Source organism: Zonotrichia albicollis, chromosome 4, assembly GCF_047830755.1.
Source record: "Zonotrichia albicollis isolate bZonAlb1 chromosome 4, bZonAlb1.hap1, whole genome shotgun sequence".
In the NCBI taxonomy this organism is placed as follows: Eukaryota; Metazoa; Chordata; class Aves; order Passeriformes; family Passerellidae; genus Zonotrichia; species Zonotrichia albicollis.
Window position 1 is genome coordinate 7,144,980 of NC_133822.1, and position 22,842 is coordinate 7,167,821.

General features: G+C 40.9%; 2 protein-coding genes across 2 annotated transcripts in view; one reads left to right on the forward strand and one right to left on the reverse strand.

Annotated features, from left to right (window-relative positions):
* Window positions 1-1,561: 1,561 nt before the first annotated feature.
* NUDT5 (nudix hydrolase 5) lies at window positions 1,562-13,669 on the reverse strand. The gene is made up of 10 exons (XM_074538737.1): window positions 13,533-13,669; window positions 8,717-8,802; window positions 6,675-6,742; window positions 5,825-5,877; window positions 5,079-5,186; window positions 4,426-4,521; window positions 3,355-3,456; window positions 2,945-2,953; window positions 2,167-2,220; window positions 1,562-1,903 (listed from the first exon to the last, which is right to left on the reverse strand). Exons 2-10 carry the CDS (start codon window positions 8,777-8,779, stop codon window positions 1,794-1,796), a joined length of 663 nt encoding a protein of 220 aa, XP_074394838.1. The 5' UTR covers window positions 8,780-8,802; window positions 13,533-13,669; the 3' UTR covers window positions 1,562-1,793.
* A 37-nt stretch (window positions 13,670-13,706) lies between these two features.
* The window catches only part of CDC123 (cell division cycle 123), a 33,064-nt gene continuing 23,928 nt past the window's right edge, over window positions 13,707-22,842 (forward strand). The window contains exons 1-6 of the mRNA XM_005489271.4: window positions 13,707-13,841; window positions 15,693-15,764; window positions 17,618-17,672; window positions 18,521-18,553; window positions 20,983-21,078; window positions 22,474-22,580. Coding sequence (XP_005489328.1) covers window positions 13,768-13,841; window positions 15,693-15,764; window positions 17,618-17,672; window positions 18,521-18,553; window positions 20,983-21,078; window positions 22,474-22,580 — 437 coding nt within the window. The 5' untranslated portion in view covers window positions 13,707-13,767. The remainder of the gene's footprint in view (window positions 13,842-15,692; window positions 15,765-17,617; window positions 17,673-18,520; window positions 18,554-20,982; window positions 21,079-22,473; window positions 22,581-22,842) is intronic.

A 22,842-nucleotide genomic window follows, 5' to 3' on the forward strand; every position in this document is an offset into this window, starting at 1 on the left:
TGCCACCCAAACCCATGGAGAAGAAACCCAGGATGACACCCTGTGCCCTCCATCTTGCTTCCATCCACTACATACTAAAAATCCCAAAACCTAAATTTCTCACCAAGTGACACACCTACACTGCTCTCTATAATCTATTTCACACTTTTGTGGATTCCAGTCTATCTTGAAGTCTGGGAAACTTTCTCCATGGATGCGGGTCAAAGTCAGGGCTCCCCTGGGAGTCAGGGCACCCCAGAGCAGACAGAGAAATATTCCCAGTGCCCTGGGTTTCTACAACGAGATAGGGAGCCTTCCAGATCTTTCTTCCTCTTTATTTTTTTCTTTCTAGAATATAATTCTGATTAATTTTTAGCAGCCACAATTTAAAAAAAATCCCAAGATTCCTCCCCTTAAAGTCACTGTGCTTTTCTGCTCTGCTGTAATCACTTTTTCCCTTTGATGTCACATTTCTCCTGTCTTCTCTCACTCTTAATTTGAAAGTAACTTTGTGTTGTGAACGTAAGAAACTCTTGAGCAATTTTCTGTTTCAGAAAGTGTCCCCAATTATACACACTCATCTATTTCAGAGGCAGGACTAATTTTGATGTGTGTTTATTAAACTCTGAGATCCTGACCTTTCAGCTGTGGTGGCTGTTTACATAATTAGTGGCAGCCCACTGTGTGCAGATGCACTGAAGGTTTATTTGGGATAAGATGTACCTAGAAGTGATTTGCCTGAATGAAGGTGCAGCCTGAGTACACACATGTCCTCAGGAGAGGGAAAACTGCAAGGCTGTGCCCTCAGGGCACTTATGTGACCTCAGACCTTCAGCAGGATCCCCTGGGCCTGCACAGTTCTGGTTTGCACTGGTAGATGGTGGTGCCATGATCATTATTTTAGATCAGGCAAACCAGTTTTCTCTTTCTGCATAGTTTAATTAGGGCTGGGAGAAGGAAACATCATGTCTAAATCACAATAGGAAGTTCTTGAAATTGCCATTTCAATTACTTCAGCCAGAGCATGCACAGTGTTCTGTGCTGCTCTCCCTGCTCCTGTCACAGAGAATTACTACTTAATTGGATATTCTACAATTCTATGATTTTTGAGTTGGAAGGGACTCACTGAGTCCAACTCCTGGCCTTGTGCAGGACATCCCAAGGATCTCACCATGTGCCTGAGAGCATTGTCCAAACACATCTTGAACTGTCAGGCTCAGTGCTGTTCCCTGAGGAGGCTGTTCCAGTGTCCAACCATCCTCTGGGTGCAGAACCCTTTCCTGATATCCAACTGAAACTGCCCCTGACACAACTTCAGGCCATTCCTGGGTCCTGTCTCTCGCCCCCAGAGAGAAGAAATCAGTGCCAGCCCCTCTGCTCTCCATCACAAAGAAGTTGAAGCCCACCGTGAGCTCTTCCCTCTCCAGATGTCAGCAGTGAGTGCTGTGAGAGAGAGACCCTCACTCACTGTCCTGCCTCCGCCTCCTTTGGAACCATGGTGATAACACCACCCACAGCTACCTAAGCATCTTTGCTATGCTGAACTGTAAGTGCAGAGAGGAATCCAGAGAGAAATAAGCCATTCTGAAAATTAAACAGTATTTTTATTATGGATATTCTGTCAAGGCTTGACAGAGCAGTTAGAAGAAATGCTTTTTGTCAGTTACATAATTAGAAATAAAAATACCAGAATCATTACTACAAACACATGTTTTGCTCAACAAGTAAAGTAAATAACCTTGATTACAAGAAGAGTTATACTTCTAAGCCATCCAGCTTGGGCAGTTTTGAATTTAATTTCTCATTGTCCAGTTCTAGAACTTCATGAAAGGAACTTGGAGCGGTTTTTCTGCTGCGCGCTTCAGAGCCAAGGCGTACGTGTAAACCCTGGCATCCACTGCCAGCTGCTCCTCTGCTACCAGCTCTGAAAATAAAACAAATGATGAGATGCTGTTAAAACCTTTACAGAAATATAGGTCCTTGCTAAAATGAAGATGTGTAGCATTCCAGATGCTGCAAACTCCTCCTGCTATCACTAGCTCGCATACCTGGCCAGATCTCTCACAGCTTTTTGCTTAACATATTTTATAACATGATGTATTCTAGGGTGAGAGATGACATGAGGAGCCCTGAGAAGGGATTCTTGAAGCTCATGTTAGTGCATTTAATGTGTCAGAAAGCTCTTACCATCAATCCTTTGCAGTAGGTCATTCTTTGGAAGTGTAACAACTTCCACAAATTCTAGGAGAGAAGAAAAAGGTTTACACATCCTTAAATTAGTGAACAGTAAAGAAATTTAACTCTGTCTTCTGTTTCTTGCAATTTAGAAGGGTAAAGAGACTGATTTAATGATTGTCAGCATCCAAAAGTTGTGAGCTTTCATGTATCAAAAAAGGGTCAATTAAATTGGGGAAGGCAGTGACTGGGCTCACTAAAAAACATGCTTGGCAGAAAAAAGCTGGAAAAACAGTTGGGAAAAAAATGTAGCTGGTAGCTATGAAGGATAAGAATCCCCAAAAGAGAAACCTCCCTTTTGAGAATGAAAAATGCACTGTTGAAGAAAACTTGTTTGGCTTCTCCTGGTACAGGAATGGGTTGGAGATGCATTTCAAGACCAAGCCATCTCAAAGGGTTTGTTAATGATGAATTGATGCTGGCTTACCCCTCCCCTGTGTCTCTCAATTACTTGTCTTCAGGGCTTGACCTACAGCTGTTGTGGGGGCAGCAATTTGTATTTCCTGAAATCCTGGTGCTATAGGTGCAGTACTGGGAAAGATAATTGACGTAATAATGCCCCACAGGAATTTGCATCTAGGCCAAAGTCAACCTCAGGCACATTTGATTAGGCTCAGGAGATTACCCAAGCACAAATAAAAACCAGTTTTAACTGACTTTTTCTAAGTAAAACTTGCCACATGAAGAATCATGACCCTCTTGTCAGTGAGATCCCAGTCACATTACGTACCTCCATCATCTGCAAGTGAAAAGAGCAGTGGGTTAAGGGGTGGAAATACACCAGAGTTTATAATTCACAAGCATTTGATGGCTAACTGGCTGGGAGTGACACTGCAATTACTTCCAGAGTGAAGCTACAGCTGACAGCAGTCTCTAGGTCCACAAGTGCTTATGGCTCTCACTGAAATTTGGCACTGAAATGTTTCATTCTGAGTGTTCCAACAGCTGACACTTCACACCTGGGCTTCCCCAGTGGATTCAGCAGAGACACACTGCTCATCTAGGCTGCAGGATGTGAGTGGAAGGATGTGCACTATCCAAACCAGTGAGGACAGAAGAGATGAAGTGGTGGAGTTAATTGTTTAAACCCAGAGTTTTGTTATCTTCTCAACATTTTCAAATAAATGGTGCAAAACTCACCAAGGTTTTGCTTAGGTCTTGTGTTCTCAGCCTCATCTCCATTAATGATGACACTCACGATGTGTGTTGTGCTGTTTGACATTCCTGGGTCCAAGCACAGAGCTGCCAACAAGCACATGGAGAAGTTCATTTTTCAGAGCAGGAATCAGGCACCTTGACATTTTAACAAAAGCTTTCACAGAAATGTATCTGATACAACAGGAGAATATATATTTGGCAGACATTGGTGCTGTAAGAGTAGCAAAAACTTTGTCTTCACAAATTCTTAGAAGTAATGTTTCTGTAACTCAGCTCTTTTACAGATCCCTGGGAAGACTTGTTTTCACCGCCAAATTTACTTTCCATTCCACAGACTAAAGATTTATTGTGAACTATCCCTAATACCCTTCCTCAGTCTGTTGGAGTCTAATTTTGCCATCACCTGTGTCCAACCTCTCCCAATCCCCAGCATGCAGTTGTACCCAATAACTGAGAGATAAGGCTCAACTGCAATGACATTTCCTCAAAATTATAAGTTGCTTCACCTACCTCCTCAAGTTTGATTTATGATCCTCACTTTGCCTTCATTTTATTTCATGTAGGAAGCATAGGACTGGAACAATCATGTTCCAAAGGAACTCTGAATTAACTCCAATTACTCTCCTTCTTCTTTCCAGCTGGAGAACCCAAGTACTGTCACCTTCCCACAAGTACTGTCACTTCCCCACAGCTGACACAAGGGTGACCTCTGCTTTATGCAGTTTTTTTTTCCTAAGTTCACAGATGCTGTTCACAGAAGTCCAGCAATTTAGGCCTTTACACTTAAATGCCAAATCACAGCTTGAATAATTGGGTTTTGTGTAAAGGATCTTAATTAACAGCAACTTCATCTCTACAGACATCAAACTTACTTCAGACTGAAGTTCAGCAACTGATTCACATCAAAGGACCAAAGTTTCACTTTTACAGCCATGAGATGCTACCCTGCTAATCTGCTTGGGTTTTCTCTTTGGTTTAGAGCATTTCAGACATTTAGAGTAGCCAGCAAGACAGGATTAGCTTTAGTGGGAAAGGATAAGAAAAAGCAAAGACCTGGAGTACATTCAATGACCTCCCCCTTGTAGCCAGTCTCTTCCTTCAGCTCTCGAAGCGCAGCACTTTCTGCTGACTCGTTTTCCTCAATGAGGCCTGGGAGATACATAGCACACAAAAACAATTAAAAGCTTCCCACTTAACTGCAATATCCATCCTGAGATCTAATCAAGCTTTCTGGAAGAGGGGAAACATCCTCACTGCTCTGTCTTTACAAAGGGATAAGTGTTAGGAAGGATTCCAGTCCCTGGATTCATTATGCTGCTGCCTACATCCTTAACCAATTATCTACAGAATCATGATGCCTTCCCCAAAAATGGCATTGATATTCTCATGAGGGAAAGAAGCCAAATGCTTTGACTCTTAGAGAAAGGAGAAGTGGAGGGAATTTTCTCCAATCTGCTAAAACATCTATTAACATCATAACAGCTTATTTTGTTTTTTCATTGTCAAATATTCCTATTTTGGAATAGCATGTGGAGCTCAGCATGGTTTTCCAGCCACAGCTTCATTAAGATCACAGAATCAACTAACTTGGAAAACACCTTGGAGATCCTCAAGTCTAACCTATAAGATACATAAAGATGGACACTCCAAGCTCATCTAAACACACTGAACCATATGTGACTCATCCCAATGTTTCAGCCACTTACCTGCAGGAAATTCCAAGCAGTAGCCATTGATTGGGGGCCTGAACTGTTTCACCAGGACAATGCAGTCGTAGTGCAGGGTTCTCTGCAGCACTGCTATCACTGCTACCCCTACCACAGCCATGGCAGACACCAGGACATGCAATGTGAGCACAGCAGAAAGTCAGATTTTAGTGCCAGATCTGGAAAGGAACCCACACACTGCTACTCTGAGCATTAAAAGTTTGGATGCCTGCTCCAGAACCCTGAATGATGAATTCAAGCTCTTTATAACACGCATGGTGAGAGATCTTCAAAGCTCCCCAGCAAGCCAGAGGCACACAAACCAAGCAAGACTGAGCCTCAGGAAGGGCTCTCCTGCCTACAAAAACTGCTTGAAAGCCTCTGTAGGGAACTCTCTCCTCTCCATTTCTAAATCATGTCCCAAAGAGCCCCTTGGCCCCTAACAGCAGACCCAATCACCAGTCTGAGAGCTACTCTGTGTCAGAGCACCCCTGATGTCTTAGGAAGGGCTCCATCATTTTAAAGTAAACACAGTGACCTTGGGAAGGCTCTCCCACCAGTGAGGTTCTGATTCTTCAGCACCTCAGTCAGCCTTTCATTAGCTCAGGGTATAGCCAGCTCTGCCAAGCCACCTGTTCCACATCCTCACTCATTCACAACAGATCAGCTCCAAATCTGCATTGTCAGCTCAGCAGGAGGACTTTCACAGGAAAAAAAAGCAAACAGAAAAAGCCACCAATTCTTACCATCAGCTGTAACTCCCTTTTTGTTGCCAGTACGCTTTACAGTTTCCCAAGTTCTGTTTAAACAGAGAAAAGAAGAAATGAACACATAAATCATCTTCTAGCCTTGCTGCTTTCACTTAAAGCAAGATGCACCACCACACTCTGAGGCCCTGTAAGAAGCAGCAGGCCACAGACAGGCCCTGTCATACACTGCCACTATAAAATGTCTAAAGTGTAATTTTCTTTTACCTACTTAAGGGGAGAGAGAAAATAGTTAGTTTTAGTTACACAAAAGATCCAATCTTGCTAATTTTAAGAGGATACTCTGCTGATGGGCTGGGAGGCACTAGAGAGAGCAATCAGCACAGAATCTGACACATTAAGGGGAGGGAACTAAAGCCATGTTGTAACACGTACATAAACACAGCAAAACTAAAGAGTACAAAAGAATTGGACAGAAATGATAACATACAAGAGGACAACAATTTGTCAATAATATGGAGAATCCAGCACCACCAGCATGGAAAAAGGAGCCTGTAATAAAGAACCAGAAAAGCCACAGAATGGACTCTGATTGTCACACAGTAGTTGCACAGCTGGAATTTGCTTCTGTGTAACATCTTTCCGAAGAACTGGAAATGCAGCACAACCCAATGTGCCCAAGAGGATTTAGGAGCCAAATTCAATCTCAATGCTTGCACATCTGCCAGAGCAAGATTCTCTTAAGATTCTCTCCTCTGAACAGCAGGAACTCTGAAGGAACCTCACAAACCTCTGATCTTGTGTGGAGGGATGTGTTTGTAATGCTCATGCTCTCTACCTGGACCCAGCCTGTGCAATTGGGAACCTGGAATAGCAGAGAGGGAATTACCTGGTTTTCCCAAAGGGATCAGTGTAAGTTGTTTCTGAAAGCTTCAACCATTGTCTTTCTACAATCACCTAAAATAAAGAATTCTTTGTTAAATACATGAAAAAATTAATCCCAAAGAATTGAGAAAAACAACACAATTTTTTAGGTTCTTTTGAAGACAAATTTCAGCATCACACCACCTGCAGGAATGTGCAACAGCATTCCTGTTGCTAATACAGAAAAAAAAATTACTCTAAATTCTTGAATATGAATAAAAATATAACCCCAAGACAGTAGCTTTTCTTAACATGAATTTTATAACCAAGTTTTGATGGATTCAGTGGCATTTTATGCACTGCAAAGTCCTCATTTTTAGTAGGATTTTGCAAGGGTAATATATCAGCTGCAGAAGGGTCTCAGTGCAGCCCAGACACTTCAGCCACACTGGAGCTCACGAGTGCCCCCTCAGCAGGGAGCACAGCCCAAAAGCTGAGCATGCAAGACTGAAAACCAAACTATCCTGACATTTTCTTGCCCTGATCCCAGACTGTGGCTGTGTGTACCTGCTGTATTCTGCAGCTGTGAGAGTGACACCAATCTGCCCCTTTAGGGTTCTGAGAGTGAGTGCTTGGCATTAGCACAATGACCAAATTTCTCTTCTGGGCTGAGTTTATTCTCCCTATGATGTTTCCTCATCTTTTATATAATTCATTTAAAAGAGAAAAATCCCTAGATATCAACCTAGCAGTTTGCCTCTTTTACTGTAACTTGTTTTAAAAGGAGTTATTTTTATTTCTTTGTCTATTACTTTGATGGGCAAAAGCCATCTGCTTATACCAGCCTGAATGTTCCTTCCCAGAAAAAGGAAGAATGAAGTAAATTCAGCTGCCACTTTCATGGAAGATAGTCCAGCATCAGTCCAAATTCTTTATGCAAGTTACAGAACCACTTCTGATATAAGAGCCACTGGCAGAAAGAGGGTAAATGCTTCTCTGTATTAAGCCCACAAAATGATTGAAACAAGTAAATAGCTTAAAATATGTAAGATCTAACTCTAAATTTCCAGTCATATCAAAGAGCACATTGTTTAAAAAAGAGAATAACAAAGAAAATTTAAAAAAAACCTAAACAACAAACCAAACCAAAAATCATAAAAAACCTATACAAAACCAAACCAAAAGAGGATAAAATGAAAATGCTGCCTGCAAAATACCCAGCTCTTAATAGAAAACCCAGAAAGATTACAAAAATCAAATCCTTTATGCTTGTGAAATATTCATATTAAAAATGCCTAAGAGAAAAGACATAATACAAACAAATCTCTTCTTTCCTTGTGCTGTGAAACTGGAAGAAATTCCAAGAGTGTGTTCACTCCATGAAGAACAAATAAAAGAAAGCACATTTGTGTTATAGCAAGAGCAGGACACTGCCAAACCTGCCTTAACACCAAAGATTAACTTTTAAAATTTCATTTAAAGGCAACAGAAACAAATACAGGCAGTTTAGGGTGAAAGTGCTTCTAATAAGAATGAAATACCTCCAGGATCCTTTTTTAGGACTGCTATTATTCTTACTACTTCCTTACTGATGTCTTTGAAACAGCGATTATCCAAATTAAAATCTTTTCAGCAAACATAAAACATGGTACAATCCTAAATGTTAAAGCACCTTAAAGGAACAGAAAACTGTTTGAAAGAGAAAATTGCTGAGTTTCATAACCCACCAATTTGTAAAGTCTCTCAGAGATATCAGCATTATTTCTGAACACTGAAAAACCTCCTGAAGAGACAATACAAGAAACAGATGCAAAATCTGAAAAGAAAGAGAAGCAGCTTAAAATAATGCAACACTGTAGATTTCTGTAGATTTCTCTCTCCTTATTGATAATTTATATAATTATTTCAATAAAGACGAATGTCACACCCTTTAAACTCTCTGACAATCAGGAAATTTTTTGTCTTTTTATGAACATCCAGCCTCTCTAGCATTTTGTACTTTGCACTCACAAACTCACAAATAATTGTTATTCAACAACAAAATTGCCCAACCCAAGCATGCTGTACCTCTTCCTTAAGGACAGATTGTTTGGCTGTTTTTGCAACTTCTGTGGATGTCTCAGCTGCCATTTTCAGCAATGCCAGGTTTTTCCCTCCTGTGCAAAGTCCAGATATATATGAAACAAAATCAATATTTGCTTTCAGTGTAAAGTTAAAAGGTTCATTTCTGCACCGTAAATTAACAAATATAGCTTGTTGGAGAAAGTCAGGGACGTGTGATGGCAAGTTCAATTCATGCTTTCAGCTCCACCCAGTGATTTCAGAGCCAAATAACTCAAAGGAGAAATGTAAATTTGGGTCAAATCCCTGATCTGTATAATTTTAACAGTGCTATCAGCTGTCAGGTAGCTATAGCAGCTGAAGACAGTTAAATGTCTTCAAATGTCAGACACACATACAGACAAGAATCCATTTCAAAAAGTTTCATTCTGATCTGGGTGAAATGCTTTGTCAACAGTGTCTGGACAACAGGACTGGGCACTGCACTGTGAAATGCAAAAAAACCTAATACCAAACCTTAGACCTTCTACCTTCTACCAGGACTTCAGTGGTAAAAAGTCCCTGCTATTAAAAATAAGAACTAGAACCCACCTCCAGCTTACACCACAAATAAACACATAAATTACTCAATCCTTCCACTAAAAACAAGGTCAAAAAACTACACATAGCAAGTCTGTGCAGCACATGGGGCAGGTGTGATGGTGTGAGCATGGCATGAGTATTTTACTGGGAATGATGTGTCCAACACCATGCAAAAGGCAGCATTTGCATTTTAAAAAGTGTCCAAAGCAAGGCTCTGCACCTGCAGCTCGTGCCTCAGCCTGCATCCCCAGGAAAGTGAACTTATTCACTCCCCCCATCCAGTGATATTAACTTAATACTGAAGTCCTGAAAATAATCATGAATCATAAGGAAAATCCAGTGAAAAGAAATAAATCAGTTTAAACACCAGGAGAAATGAGATGAGATGAGATGAGATGAGATGAGATGAGATGAGATGAGATGAGATGAGATGAGATGAGATGAGATGAGATGAGATGATCTTTAAGATCTCAATCATCCATAGCATTGATGGTCATAATCTTTCCAAAAAGTCAGAAAGAATCTTTCCATGGCTTCAGCTATGGATTACCAGTGATCTGTGAGGTCTCTAGCAAGAACAGTAGCCAAGTGTGTGAAAAGCTTCACACCCAGCTTCAGCACTTTCATTTTTTATTTCATATTTATCCTTTTGTGGTAACATCTGTTGCACACCAGTGAAACATGAAAGAGCAACAATCAGCTTTTTAACATAGTGCATTGCCATGGGCTTGCAGTAAGTAGTTAAAAGGAACAGGTAGGACTAAATATTTCTGTTTATCAGCAAGAGTAAAACTAAAGTGCATTAAACCATTGCCTTGGGCTGTACAGGGCAGGCTCTCTCTTAATTCTTAAGAAAGTGGTTTGGGGTGAAGTTGGTGATATAAGTAAAATGTGAAGACTGGTTTATGTAACATAAGTCTTGAAAAGAAACTCTAACCTGTTAAACCAAATTCTGTTCCTTAAAAAAAAAAAAAAAAAAAAATCTATAATATTCTTTTAAGGCAATGAAGCTCCTTTCCAAATCTACAGTTTTATTATGTGTCTTACCACTATTTGTAACACAAACTGCTCATTTGCTTGTGTTCCAGTCTCTATCCCACTTCAGTTCAGCCAGCTGTTCCAATGTTTGGAACTCCCTTCTCTCAGGATTGAGGAGTTTTACCTGGACAATGCCATGTCTCATGCTGTGACTCTCAAATACAGGACCAAGCTTTCCACCAAACACAGGCCAGGAGAAACAGACAAAGCAGGCTCTGTGTGATAGCTTTAAAACCACAAAAACCTTACATCCCCAGCTACAACAAATTCACCTCCTGCATTTGGAAAGAATTATAACCTTTTGCATTGTCAATATAAATATATCAAAGGAGCAGAGAGTGAACCATAGCCCTGTCAAAGTTGTCTTTGGATTGGGCTAAGTCTTCCTCTTTTACTCTCCCCTCACAGAAAATCCTGTTCCATTGATCACCCCAATCCTTCTGCACAAATAGCAGTGTATCTTTCCCAAATGTGGATTACCACAGCTGTATCATGAAAAAAAAAAAAAAAATCCTAGAGCCTCATCTCATGGCAGAATCTGTTTTCAAAACAGCTCTTTCTCTCCTGAGAGATTCAGCAGTGACTTGCTACTTATAACAACAACAATAATACACAGTTTCAGTGGTTTAAATTATCACTCAAACCTAAATTGGGTGAACACCTCAAAGAGAGGGGAATGCTGATCTAGCCCAGCTTCTGTAGTTTGGGTCTCCTCCACAAGTGGGTGCAGTAACTCTATGTATAGTGACATTTTCAGAAGTTCCATAAAACAGTATTTTTGCCCAGATTCAGCTGGCAGTAGAGAAGTGAGAATTTCTGCTGTTAGAAAGCTGAAATACTGTTTGGTTAAATGAAGGCTGCAATTCTGGCATCTCACGTTAGTCATGCTGTCAAGGATGGCAACGTCTCCTGTTCATAAACAGAATTAGCTGCAAGTGAAAATTAAATGTAACACTAAAATGTGAGGTTTCTAAAGGCCTATTTAGCTTTCAGAACATGCCTTGTCTTGCAGTTCTTCTACCTCATAAAATTCACTCTGCATGTAAATATGAGTTCATCTGAGTTAAAAATTCAGTGCAGCTGATACAGCAGCCTTGAACCTGACTTAGGATTACATGAGCTCTAAGAATACACATTTTTAATTGTTATAAATGCAATCTTGAGAATATGTCAAAGTACCCACATTTATCAGCTACCTTAACATGAATCAACAGCACTCAAACTATCAATTATGGGGGGAAATAAATGTTTTCTACTTTGGCAGTTTTTGTGTCCAATGTTAGAGTGTACTGCTGGAAATCATGCTACTTCTATTCATTTCCAACTGGAGTCAATTCCGTCCTGAAAAAGCCATGCCATTTACAAAACATGTAACTTTATTCCCATTGCTTATTTCTTTGTTGAGTGGCTTCCTTTCAGGGCAGCATCCAGCCATTCTACAGTTTCCAAATTATCCTTCCCAGCAGTTAAAATCTTAAGCCAGCCAAGGTCTGTGAATCAGTTGGAGAGAGAAGTCAAGATATCAGAAATATACTTCAATATTAATACTTAGATGGATGGATTAGCTTTCCTAAATCACTTTTCAGAAGACATTCTCTGATCCAAACACACATTCCAGCTGACAGCAACCAGATTTAATGGAAGCTCAGCAAAGAGGGTCCCATGGCAAATTCAAGGTCAAATGAAATATAGATTTTCTTATAAAGAATGTGCAAAAGAGACACTGGCAACAATTTAACCAACAGCATTCTGAGATATCTAAGCTTCAGATAAACATCATTAAAAACTCCTAAGGAACTTAAAACTTGTTACTTGCACTTTAATGCTATGATTCTAGAAACAAAATCAATTATGGAGCAATTAAGTTGAAGGGAGGGAGAAAAGTAGGGGGGGAATGTTTTGTTTTTATCACGGTATCTAGAAGCATGGATGGCCCACTGAGTGCCAAATTAAACATGGGCAAGTAACTGCAAAGCAAACAAGGATTATCTCCCAGAAGCAGAAGAGGGTGAGAGGCAGCCCCATGGTGTTATCAACCTTCCCAAGAGCTGAGGTGTCACACAGCTGGGGAGTCTGACCGTGCTCACAGGGGTCCGAGGATGAGGGAAGAGATGAGGATCTGACTCCATGTTTCAGAAGGCTGATTTATTATTTTATGATAGATATTATATTAAAACTATACTAAAAGAATAGAAGAAAGGATTTCATCAGAAGTCTAGCTGAGAAAAGAAGAATGAATAACAAAGGCTTGTGTCTTGGACAGAGAGTCTGAGCCAGCTGACTGTGATTGGCCATTAATTAGAAACAACCACATGAGACCAATCACAGATGCACCTGTTGCATTCCACAGCAGCAGATAATCAATGTTTACATTTTGTTCCTGAAGCCTCTCAGCTTCTCAGGAGGAAAAACCCCAAGGAAAGGATTTTTCAGAAAATATGGCTACAGGGGAGACACCCCAGACTGCAGATGGGACAGCACAGGAGGAAACATGGCATGGAAACAACGCCATGCAGGGGACACAACAGCTGAACCACGGGGCTTAAATATCCCCCATACTGCTCTGTTAATGCCTGACTTGGGACTGAGCAAAATGAAATAGTGGTTGATAAAAATCTTAACATGAGCTGAGAGTGTGAGCTCACAGCCCAGGGCTGCACCCAAAGGCTCTGCCCCTCTCCCCTGCCCTTGTGAGAGCCCACCTGGAACTCTGTGCACAGTTCTGTGTCCCAGACACAACTAAAGGACATGGAGCTCTCAGATCAAGCACAGAGGAGACCACGGAGTTGATAAAAGGACTGGAACACCTCCCATACAAAGGCTGAGGAAATTGGAGAAGGTTGTGTGGAGACTTCAGAGCACCTTCCAGCAGCTGAAGGAGCTACAGTGAAGCTGGACAAGGCCTGTTCATCACAACTGCAGTGATAGAACAAGGGGTAATGGGTACAAATTGAAAGAGGGGAAATTTAGGTGAGATATTAGGCAGAAATCCTTTACGGTGAGGGTGGTGAGACAGCAGAACAGATTGCCCAGGGAGCTGTGGATGCCAGGTCGGATAAAGCCTTGAGCAACCCGGTCTCACATGGGAGGCGTCCCCGCCCGTGGCAGGGGGTGACTGGAACTGGATGATCTTTAAGATCCCTTCCCATCTATGAAACAGCTCCATGCAGGGCACACGCGGGCACAGGGAGGACGGCAGAACCTACAAGGATCAGGCGTTACTCAGCCATTCCTGGGCTCGGGCAGGGCAGAGCAGAGCAGAGCGAAGGCAGCGCCGCGGGACGCTCCGGGCGCCGCCGGCTCCGGGCAGTGTTGAGGCGGCGGGGCGGGGCCGGGCCCGGTGCGCCGGCGATGGCGCCGGGCGGCGCCTGGAGCTGCGCGGGAGGTTCCGGGCGGAGCGGGAGCTTCCGGGAGCGGCCGCGCTGAGGAGGAGGAGGATGAAGAAGGAGCAGGTGGCGCACTGCCAGTTCTCCGTGTGGTACCCCCTCTTCAAGGCAGTCACCATCCGCAGGTGCGGGCGGTGAGGGGCGGCGGGGGCTGCGGGAGGCGGTGAGGGCATTAGGGGAGCGTGTGGGGCGAGGGAGGGTGTCCTGCTCCTTCCCTCAGCCCTGCTGAGCTCACCTGGCGTGCTGTGTCCGCTTCTGGGCTCCTCAGAGCAGGAGGGACATGGAGATCCTGGAGCGGGTCCAGTGCAAGGCTCCGAGCGTGTTAAGGGACTGGAAAAGATGAGGGGACTGGGCCTGTTCACGGATCACAGAATGGTTTGGGTTAGGAAGGACCTTAAAGATCTTCTGGTTCCAATCCCCCGCCATGGGCAGGGACACCCTCTCTAGACCAGGGTGCTCCAAGCTCCTTCCAACCTCCAGGGATGGGGCAGCCACAGCTTCTCTGGGCAGCCTGTGCCAGGGCCTCACCACCCTCGCAAGAAAGAATTTAGAACACTAATATCTGTCTAAACTGACTCTCTCTCAGTTTTAACCCGTTCCCCCATGTGCTATCACTAGTCTCTTGTAAATAGTCTTGTTCCATCTTTCCTGCGAGTTCCCTTAAAGTACTGGAAGGAAAAAGAGATGACTGAGAAGGGACTTCATTAATGGATATAAATATCTAAAGAGGGGGTCCCAAAGGATGGGACTACATTAATGGATATAAATATCTAAAGAGGGGGTGCCAAACGATGGAGCAGGCTCTGCTTGGTGGTGCCCAGCAATAGAAGGCAAAGGGCAGAAATTGATGCTAAGGAAGCTTCACCTGAACGTGAGGAGGAATTTCTATCCTGGGCAGAATTTCTATCCTATCCAGACCGAGCACTGGAGCAGATTGCCCAGGGAGGGTGTGGAGTCTCCCTCACTGGAGATATTCCAGCAGTGTCTGGGCACATCCCTGTGCCCTGTGCTCTGGGATGGCCCTGCCTGAGCAGGGAGGTGGGAGCAGCTGAGCCCTGTGCTCCCTTCCAGCCTGACCCATTCTGGATTCTGTGGGGTTGGGTCAGATAGAGGGGCCTGTGTGGGGCAGAGCTGGGCTGGAGGTGGTGGAGGATTGATTGAGCCATCAGCTACACCCCAGGGATCTGGGCTTTTCTCTCTGCATCCCAAGGGAGTGTTTTGGGAAGCCCTGGGGCAGGCCAGGCACTCCTGTGCTCCCTGCTCTCCTGCTGGGACTCCATGCTGAGCATCAGGAGATATCCACTCTGTTCTTATTATCCACATCCTGTATCCACATTGCTATTCCTGCTTAAACTGTGACTGAATAGATCCAACCCAAGTGGCCACCTTGGTGTTTCTGTGTATTTCTGGGAGCTATAGGAAGTTCTGCAGTTTCTAAGGTGCTGCTGCAAGTCATGAGATGGTTACAAGAACTACCAGTAGCTCAGGAAAGTGGAGGTAGCTGCCCTGCTGGATCAAAAAGTGCTGACATAATGCTTTTAGTAATCAAAGCATTTGATCTTTTATCTTTCTTAGTGTTTATTTTTGGTAAGTTTAGTGATAGTCCTGCGTTTTTGGAACGTTAGGATGGCATAGGCAAATTCTGATTTGGATTTCAGAAGGAAAACTTTAGTTGTCTCTTCACAAGCTGTACATAATTTTACTTGGAATTTCTTAGAGCTTTGAAGGAGTTATGCATTTTTGTGTATTTCATCTAAAATTTTTGTCCTATGCATCCATGGAGGGAAAATGGGCATTGCTTTTTTTGAGTGAGGAATAAGATAGGCAAAAGAGAATTTTCTTCCATCGTGTTAGAGGATAAAACTTAGTGTTGTTGGGGTATGTGCTATGAAAAAAACAAATTATTTTATTCCACTAGGAATTTTATTATAACAAGTAATAATAAAGTATTAAAAAGATTTTCACATTTCTTCCAGTGTTATTCTTCCCCTGCCAGAGAATGTGAAAGAGTATTTGCTGGATGATGGAACACTGGTGGTTTCTGGAAGGTAAAGTGTGTTTTCTCCCCAGCTCCCAAGTATTAATGCCATTTTTTTATTCACAGCACTATTTTGTATTTTCATATTGTATTGAGCATAATGAGTTTCTCAATTTGAGCAGTGTGACTGCAGTAAACCTCCTACTGTGTGAGCATGTGAATGGGCTGACTGTTGTTAGTACAGCTGGATTTGCTGGTGCCTGAAGCAGATCTTAAAATCCATGAACTACAGTTCCTTCTAGACCAAGTGGACAAAGTCCTTTCATTTTTTTCTCCACCCTTCTTTGGGGAGAGTACCATTCTTTGGGATGCTCAGCTGATGGTTTGTGTTTGCTTCTTTGGATCTGGTTGGGTCCAATTCGCAGGCTTGACCTGTCCCATGCCAGTCCAGGGGTGAAGTGACATTTCCTTAATTCTCAATAAAATAAGTTATATACAGACTCAGTAATTAGTAACATTTTATACAATTATTTGCATGTGGGTAATCCATGCATATGACAAAGCTGAATGTCCTGTGTGAACACCCATGGCAGGATTTTGGATGCAGAAGAATGAGTGGGGAGGTAGCAGGAGCAGTTGGGAAGGACACAGGCCTTGCTCTCTGTTTCTGTGTGGGATCTCAGTGTGTGGTTCCCTTGTGGAATGGTTGCTGCCTGCATCTTGTCAATGCTCAAACTCAGAAATCAGTCCTCACTCCAGGATTCCCTACCTGGGAGTTTGCCCCTTGCAGAGCAGCCAGTGAGGCTGGGGGTGAAAGGGAGCTTGGTTTGATTTATCAGCTATCAATTTATATAAAAATAGAAGCTGTTTAAACACTTTGTAAACACAAAAGGGTTTAATTTTTAATTTCTAAATTATTTTTCTTATTAAAGGATATCCAGAAAATTAGAATTGTTTTTTAAATTATTTTGGATCAGAAGTAGCATTGTCACCTGCTTCTGCAGAACTGTGCAATTTATTTAGCAGCAGCTGTAGATTTTAATAAGCCTTCAGAAAAGCTGAAATTGAAGGTTTGGCTTAGCTGTGTTCTACAATTTTGCTGTCTTCAATGGAGTAATGGACAGCTGTATGATTGACTTAAATTACATTTTCAAGATGTTTGCAGTTAAAATCCATTTTAGAAAACTTTTTTTTCTCTGAGTTGAATTTCCTTAGCTATAAGTGAATGTGATCTTGTTGCAGTCAAGGCCAAGATTGCCTCTAACCTTCAGTGCACCCCTATCTGCCCTCTAGATCTCAAAAAGTGGATTGATGGTTTAGTCCTTGTGGAACTGCAGAGACTCAGCTTGTCTAAGAATTGACTTTTGCCAGGGATGTACATTTGCCCTTGCCCTGTTTGCTGCAGTCTCCACTTTCCATAGGATCATCTTTTGTCTGTGTGCTGAGTGTCTGGACATTTTCTTTTCAGAGCTAGAAATTCACAGGTTGACATTTGAAACTCAACATTTATGAATTTTTACTTGGAAAGGGAGTATGGAGGCAAAAATTTAAATTGAACTTATTAAAAAAAGTTAATTTGTGTTTGTGTCAGAGTACAGTAAAGTTGGAAAAGAATCATTAACAGGGTGTCAAAAAATCATTGACAGGGTGCTGAAAAGCTTCAATGGTGTTTGAGAGCAAAAAGTGATCTGCTAGTTTGAAAGAAACAAAATGTTCAGAGTGGGACCTAGGCCTAATGCCAGCTATTTGGTCTTTAGTTTTCAGTATTGGCATCTCTGATTTTTCTCTGCCAGGGTTTTGAGGTTCAATCTTCTTATGAAAACATTTTGACATCCAGAGCTGGAAATGCTGTGGAAATGTAATGGACATGGTCAAGTCAAACTCCAGTGCTTAAATTTTTTCCTGTTAATTTTTTTTTTTCAGAGAAGATCCACCAAGTCATGCTCAGGAGGGGAGTGATGATGCAGAAGAGATACAGGTCAGCATAAAATGCAAATTAATGTCGAGTCTCCTGAGAAAAATATGAGTGTATAACTTTTTCTGCATAATTTATAAGTGCAGAGAGTCCTTCACAGAAATAATTATCATGTGGTAGTTGCCATGAAAAACATAAATATGTGATCACTTATGCTGGGAAGTCAGGGAAAGTTTAAGATATTTCCATGCTCTTCCACAGAAGTTTTTTTTTTTATTTTTCAGTTCTTGATAATTGCATTTGTAATCATGATTGGGGAATGTTGAAATTGAACTTAATGCTGTTTCATGCCCTGAAAAATTAGGAGTACATTTGGAGTCGTTACTTCAACAAACAGTGAAAGTTTCTGAGGCCATAACTCAGAAGGCCATTCTAGAGGGAAAACACTGAAAAATGTTGTAATTACAAGTGACAGAAGGTACGAAAAGGAGATGAAAAAGAAATAAAAGTGAAGCTAATGGATCATGAGTCTAAGGATGGAAGTGCTGGAGCTGGAGACAAGCTGTAGATTGGGAAAACTGAGTTCTGAAATGTCCATCTTTCTGAAATAAATCAAATTTGAAACATATAGAGATATCTTTTTATCAATACTTTAGAGTAGTACTTCTGCTCTCCATAGCTTTTAACTGGAGCTACATAACTCCACATAGCTCTTAGCCCAACACTGAATATACAGTGTTTGCCTGTCTTACTTTACAGCCAAAACAATTGCAGGATGGTGATGTTATGCTGTCTGGGGCAATGATTTGAACTCCATGTTGTAAGAGGCTTCATGAATTCTGATATTCTCATAAATTACAAAGGATGGCTCAGGAAGCTGGTAACCTTTGGTTTGTTCTTATTTTGAACAGTGGTCAGATGATGAGAACACTACAACACTTAAGGTAAGGTCCTGTGAAAGCCCAGTGGGTTTGGCAGCAGTTTCCTTTCTGCAGCCTTGTGGCACAAACTTGTTGCTGGTTAGAGATATCTCTTGCTGTATTTAACATTTTTCAGACCATTTTAGATGGGTGGCAGTATAGATGTCTGTAACTTCCAAAAGGTTTTGCTGGCTTAATTTTATTTAACTAAAATAAAACACTTTTCTTCATCCCTGACAATCATACACTTGTTAGACCCTAGGAAATGAGCTGCAGTACAGCTCTAAATATAGCTCTTTCATTTTCACCACTTTGAGTATCTCCAAATTATTTAATCAGACTGGATGCAGAAGGAACCAAGCCCCTGCAGCTTAATCTTCACAACTTTTCTCCTGATGTGCCATTATTTATTCTTAGTACATCTCTCTCTATCAGGTTTTCTTTTCTTTTCCTGTCTTTATGGTTTCCTTGCACATGGGGTCAGGATCATGATGGATGCAAACCAGGCTTTCTTGATGTTTTTCTTGCATCTTTTTTTGAAATTTTGCCGTTGCCCTGTCACTGTCAGAGTTAAAGTACTCAAGGCACTTGTCTGCCATCAATGCTATGACTTTAGCTCCCTAATGTTCATCAGGATGTGGAATTGTTCATGTTGGATTAGGTGCCATATAATCACAGCCCTGCTTTGAGTGGTGCTTCTGCTAGCACAAAATTTATAGCCTAGAGTTTAAAACGATTACATTTCAAATTTGTGTACTCTGATTAATCTTCAGTTCAAATATTTAACCTTTGATAACCGAGATTCCCTTAATTGTCAGTTATTTAAAACAAAGGGTTTAGGATCCATCATATGGTTTGCAAAGCTCATGGTGATGATGCTAAATAAGTAAAAGCAGAGTTTTTAATTAGGTTCTGTTATAATGTAGAACACAATAAGGAAATGCATAATTAAGAGGTATTTACCTGTCAGAAGAGCACAGGGCAAATGACTTTTGTATATCTAGGTAAGTCTGCAGCTTCCTCATCAGGGAAGTGGAGGGGCAGAAAATTCTGTTTTAGAATAACTTGCATTAATATTAATGGTTACAAAGCCAGGCATTCAGAATTCAGGAAATGATGGAGTCCAGCTTGTTTATGCAGTTGTAGAACTTTCCTCTTGTGTGTATATTTATCCTCTTGTATTAATCAAATAACACATTGGTAACATTTTCCCAAGGAGGCTTAGCATGTGCTGGTATTACATATATAGCAGGACTCCTGATTCCTGTCAAAACAAGACAAGCTTGGATCAGAATGCAGTGGATGAAGAGTTTTACTTCTTGCAGGAGCAGTTTCCAGAATCAACTGAAAGTCTAAAAATAAAATTAGAGAAGTGTTTTTTTCAGTTTTCCTAGTGTAGTTTCCCATGGAGACAAGGTAACATATGAAGGAAAGGTTCAGAATGCTTGAAGTTCAGTCCAGGTCACTGCACTAAAATGTGAGAAGGTTTTTTAAAGTGTTTGCATTTGGGGAAGTTGCAGTGAGGAGATGCCAGCATGTATGAGGTTTTTTATTCACTTGTATGGCTGTGAGGGTTTTGTTGTTTTAGAGGCATCAATTAGCTTTAGCCTAGGAGTTACTTTTGAATTGAGTTTCAAAATAGGTAAAAATCATGTTCCTATATACTTCTTGTTATAAATCCTATTACATGAAAAACCTTTGACATATGCTTCAAATCCTTTCATATTATTTTAAAGGTCAGCAACCTGTTTATTTTCTGTAGCACCACATTCAGGGTAGAGTTTGGAGCAGCCTGAAGAGTTGGGGTTTTTTTTACCTCAATCTTAGATTTTCAATGTTCTTTACAAGGCAAGGTTTTCTACTCCAACCTTTGCAGTGTGTCCTCTATTTTGAATCCATATATTGTTAAGCAGCTACTTTAAAACATAATTGAAGAGCAAATTAGTTTAAGTATTACTAACATTTTATAAAACTAGAGCCTGAATGAGCAGCTGTCACTCAAATTGCCTAGGAATTTATAAAGATATGTTTAATTCTAAAATCACTCTTTAGAAGTTTAAATATTACTGGATCTTATTTGTATACAATTATTTACCACAGGATATAAACCAACAGGTAAGGATTTAAGGTTTGGTTATTTGACTTGTATTTTTGCCAACTATTGCAGATTTCATGGTGACTGTTATGATGTTTTGGGTTTTCTCCTGAAGTTCATGATACTTGCTAGTAATGAGAGGGAGAACTGGGAGCATTTTCAGTTTTGTCTGATTGAAAAAATGACAGATTTGATAAAGTGATTTATTTATGATTTTATTGTATGCTATGTTTCTGAGGTTCATACTGATTTTGGACTTATTTCTAATGCAATATATATTTCTAATAGTATTTAGAAGATGGCTACACTTCTATTAAATGTATTGAAATTTATTTTTTTGCTGTTGTTCTTTGTTCAGGCACCAGAATTTCCCGAGTTCACAGCTAAAGTTCAGGAAGCAATAAGTTCCTTGGGTGGCAGTGTTTTTCCTAAACTCAACTGGAGTGCTCCAAGGGTGAGAATGCTGGCTCCCAACACTTGTAACAGATGTTGTCATACAAAATGTTTTGTCTTTGTTTTCTCTCAATGCTTTGGAAAGAAGAAGAGACAAGTGGTTCTGATGAAGGAAGAAGTGATACACAAGATATCAGTGAGGTGGTGAATTCTCTACTCTTAAGTGGAATCCACCACTTCACTGATACCTTGTCCATCACTAGGTGGTGATGGTGCATTTTTAGGGAGGCTGATGCATGGCAGCACTGACTTTGCTATCTAAAACTAGTTCAGGATACTAGTTGAAACCTTTACCTGGCAGAAAGATGAAAAGCACCACAGTTTCAAAAAAAAGGTAATAAACTCTCCTTTAGTTAATTTTAGGTACTCCTATCTCATCTATCACTATATATGACAAAAAAGGACAATAAACTTTCCCCTAGTTAATTTTAGGTACTCATATCTTCTCTATCATTAGATGGTGATTTTTAGGGAGGCTGATGCATGAAAAGCACTGACTTTCCTATCTAAAACCTATGTCCTGGTCACAGATGGTTGTGTGATGGGCAGGCTCTTGTTCAGGATACTAGTTGAAAAATTTACCTGGTACAAAGATGAAAAGCACCACAGTTTAAAAAAAAAAAAGACAATAAACTTTCCTCTAGTTAATTTTAGCTACTCGTATCTTGTCTGTCACTAGGTGGTGATGGTGCATTTTTAGGGAGGCTGATCCATGGCAGCACTGACTTTACTATCTAAAACTAGTTCAGGATGCTAGTTGAAACCTTTACCTGGCAGAAAGATGAAAAGCACCACAGTTCAAAAAAAAAAGGCAATAAACTTTCCTCTAGTTAATTTTAGGTACTCATATCTTCTCTATCCTTAGATGGTGATTTTTAGGGAGGCTGATGCATGAAAAGCACTGACTTTACTATCTAAAACCTATGTCCTGGTCACAGATGGTTGTGTGATGGGCAGGCTCTTGTTCAGGATACTAGTTGAAAAATTTACCTGGTATAAAAATGAAAACACCACAGTTTCAAAAAAAAAGGGCAATAAACTTTCCTCTAGTTAATTTTAAGTACTCTAACTATACCATAAGGATGAGTGCACCCAAATATTGTTGTTTTGTGTTCTCAAGAGACCTTGTGTTCAATCAAGCATTCCAAGAAAGTTCCTGGAAGCAGTAAGGCAAAAACCTAATTTTGCAAATGAGTTTGCACTGCTTTCATCAGAGTATTCATAAGAAAAGCAATAATTATCTTGTCTCTTTTAACCACTAATGAAGTTTTCCTCAAAATAAAAAGAAATACTTTTCTGCATGTATTTCAAACCTTGCATAATATTTAGATAGACTTGAAGTTTGCAGTCTCTCCTGCTCATAACAGTGTGTTTCAGGTAATCTGTGTTTCTTTAGGATGCCTACTGGATAGCAATGAACAGCTCTCTGAAATGTAAAGCTCTCAGTGACATCTTCCTCCTCTTCAAGAGTTCAGATTTCATCACCCGTGACCTCACCCAGCCGTAAGTTCATTGCCAGCAGACAAATCAGTTACACACAGCCAGGAGCAGCCAAAAGCAAACCAGAAACACATTAAAGCAGCACAGGCAACCAGTGTGCCTTGACACTATGAACTTTTTTATTACTACCTTTCCAGAGCAAGTCATGTTGTATTCTTGAGATTTTTTGCCTTCCCACCCCTCTTGGTATTTGCTACCCTCCTTATTGGTGCCACTTACAGTGTGACTTTACCATGTCCTCTTATTTTAAAACTGTTGAGGTTTG

Excerpts from the sequence above, each read along its gene's own strand:
- NUDT5 (XM_074538737.1), bottom strand. The coding sequence starts at position 8,779 with ATGGCAGCTGAGACATCCACAGAAGTTGCAAAAACAGCCAAACAATCT. Across the intron at positions 3,457-4,425 it reads GGTCATTGAATGTACTCCAG|CTCTGTGCTTGGACCCAGGA; the intron begins GTCTTTGCTTTT and ends GCTTGTTGGCAG. Across the intron at positions 1,904-2,166 it reads CCTACTGCAAAGGATTGATG|AGCTGGTAGCAGAGGAGCAG; the intron begins GTAAGAGCTTTC and ends TTTTATTTTCAG.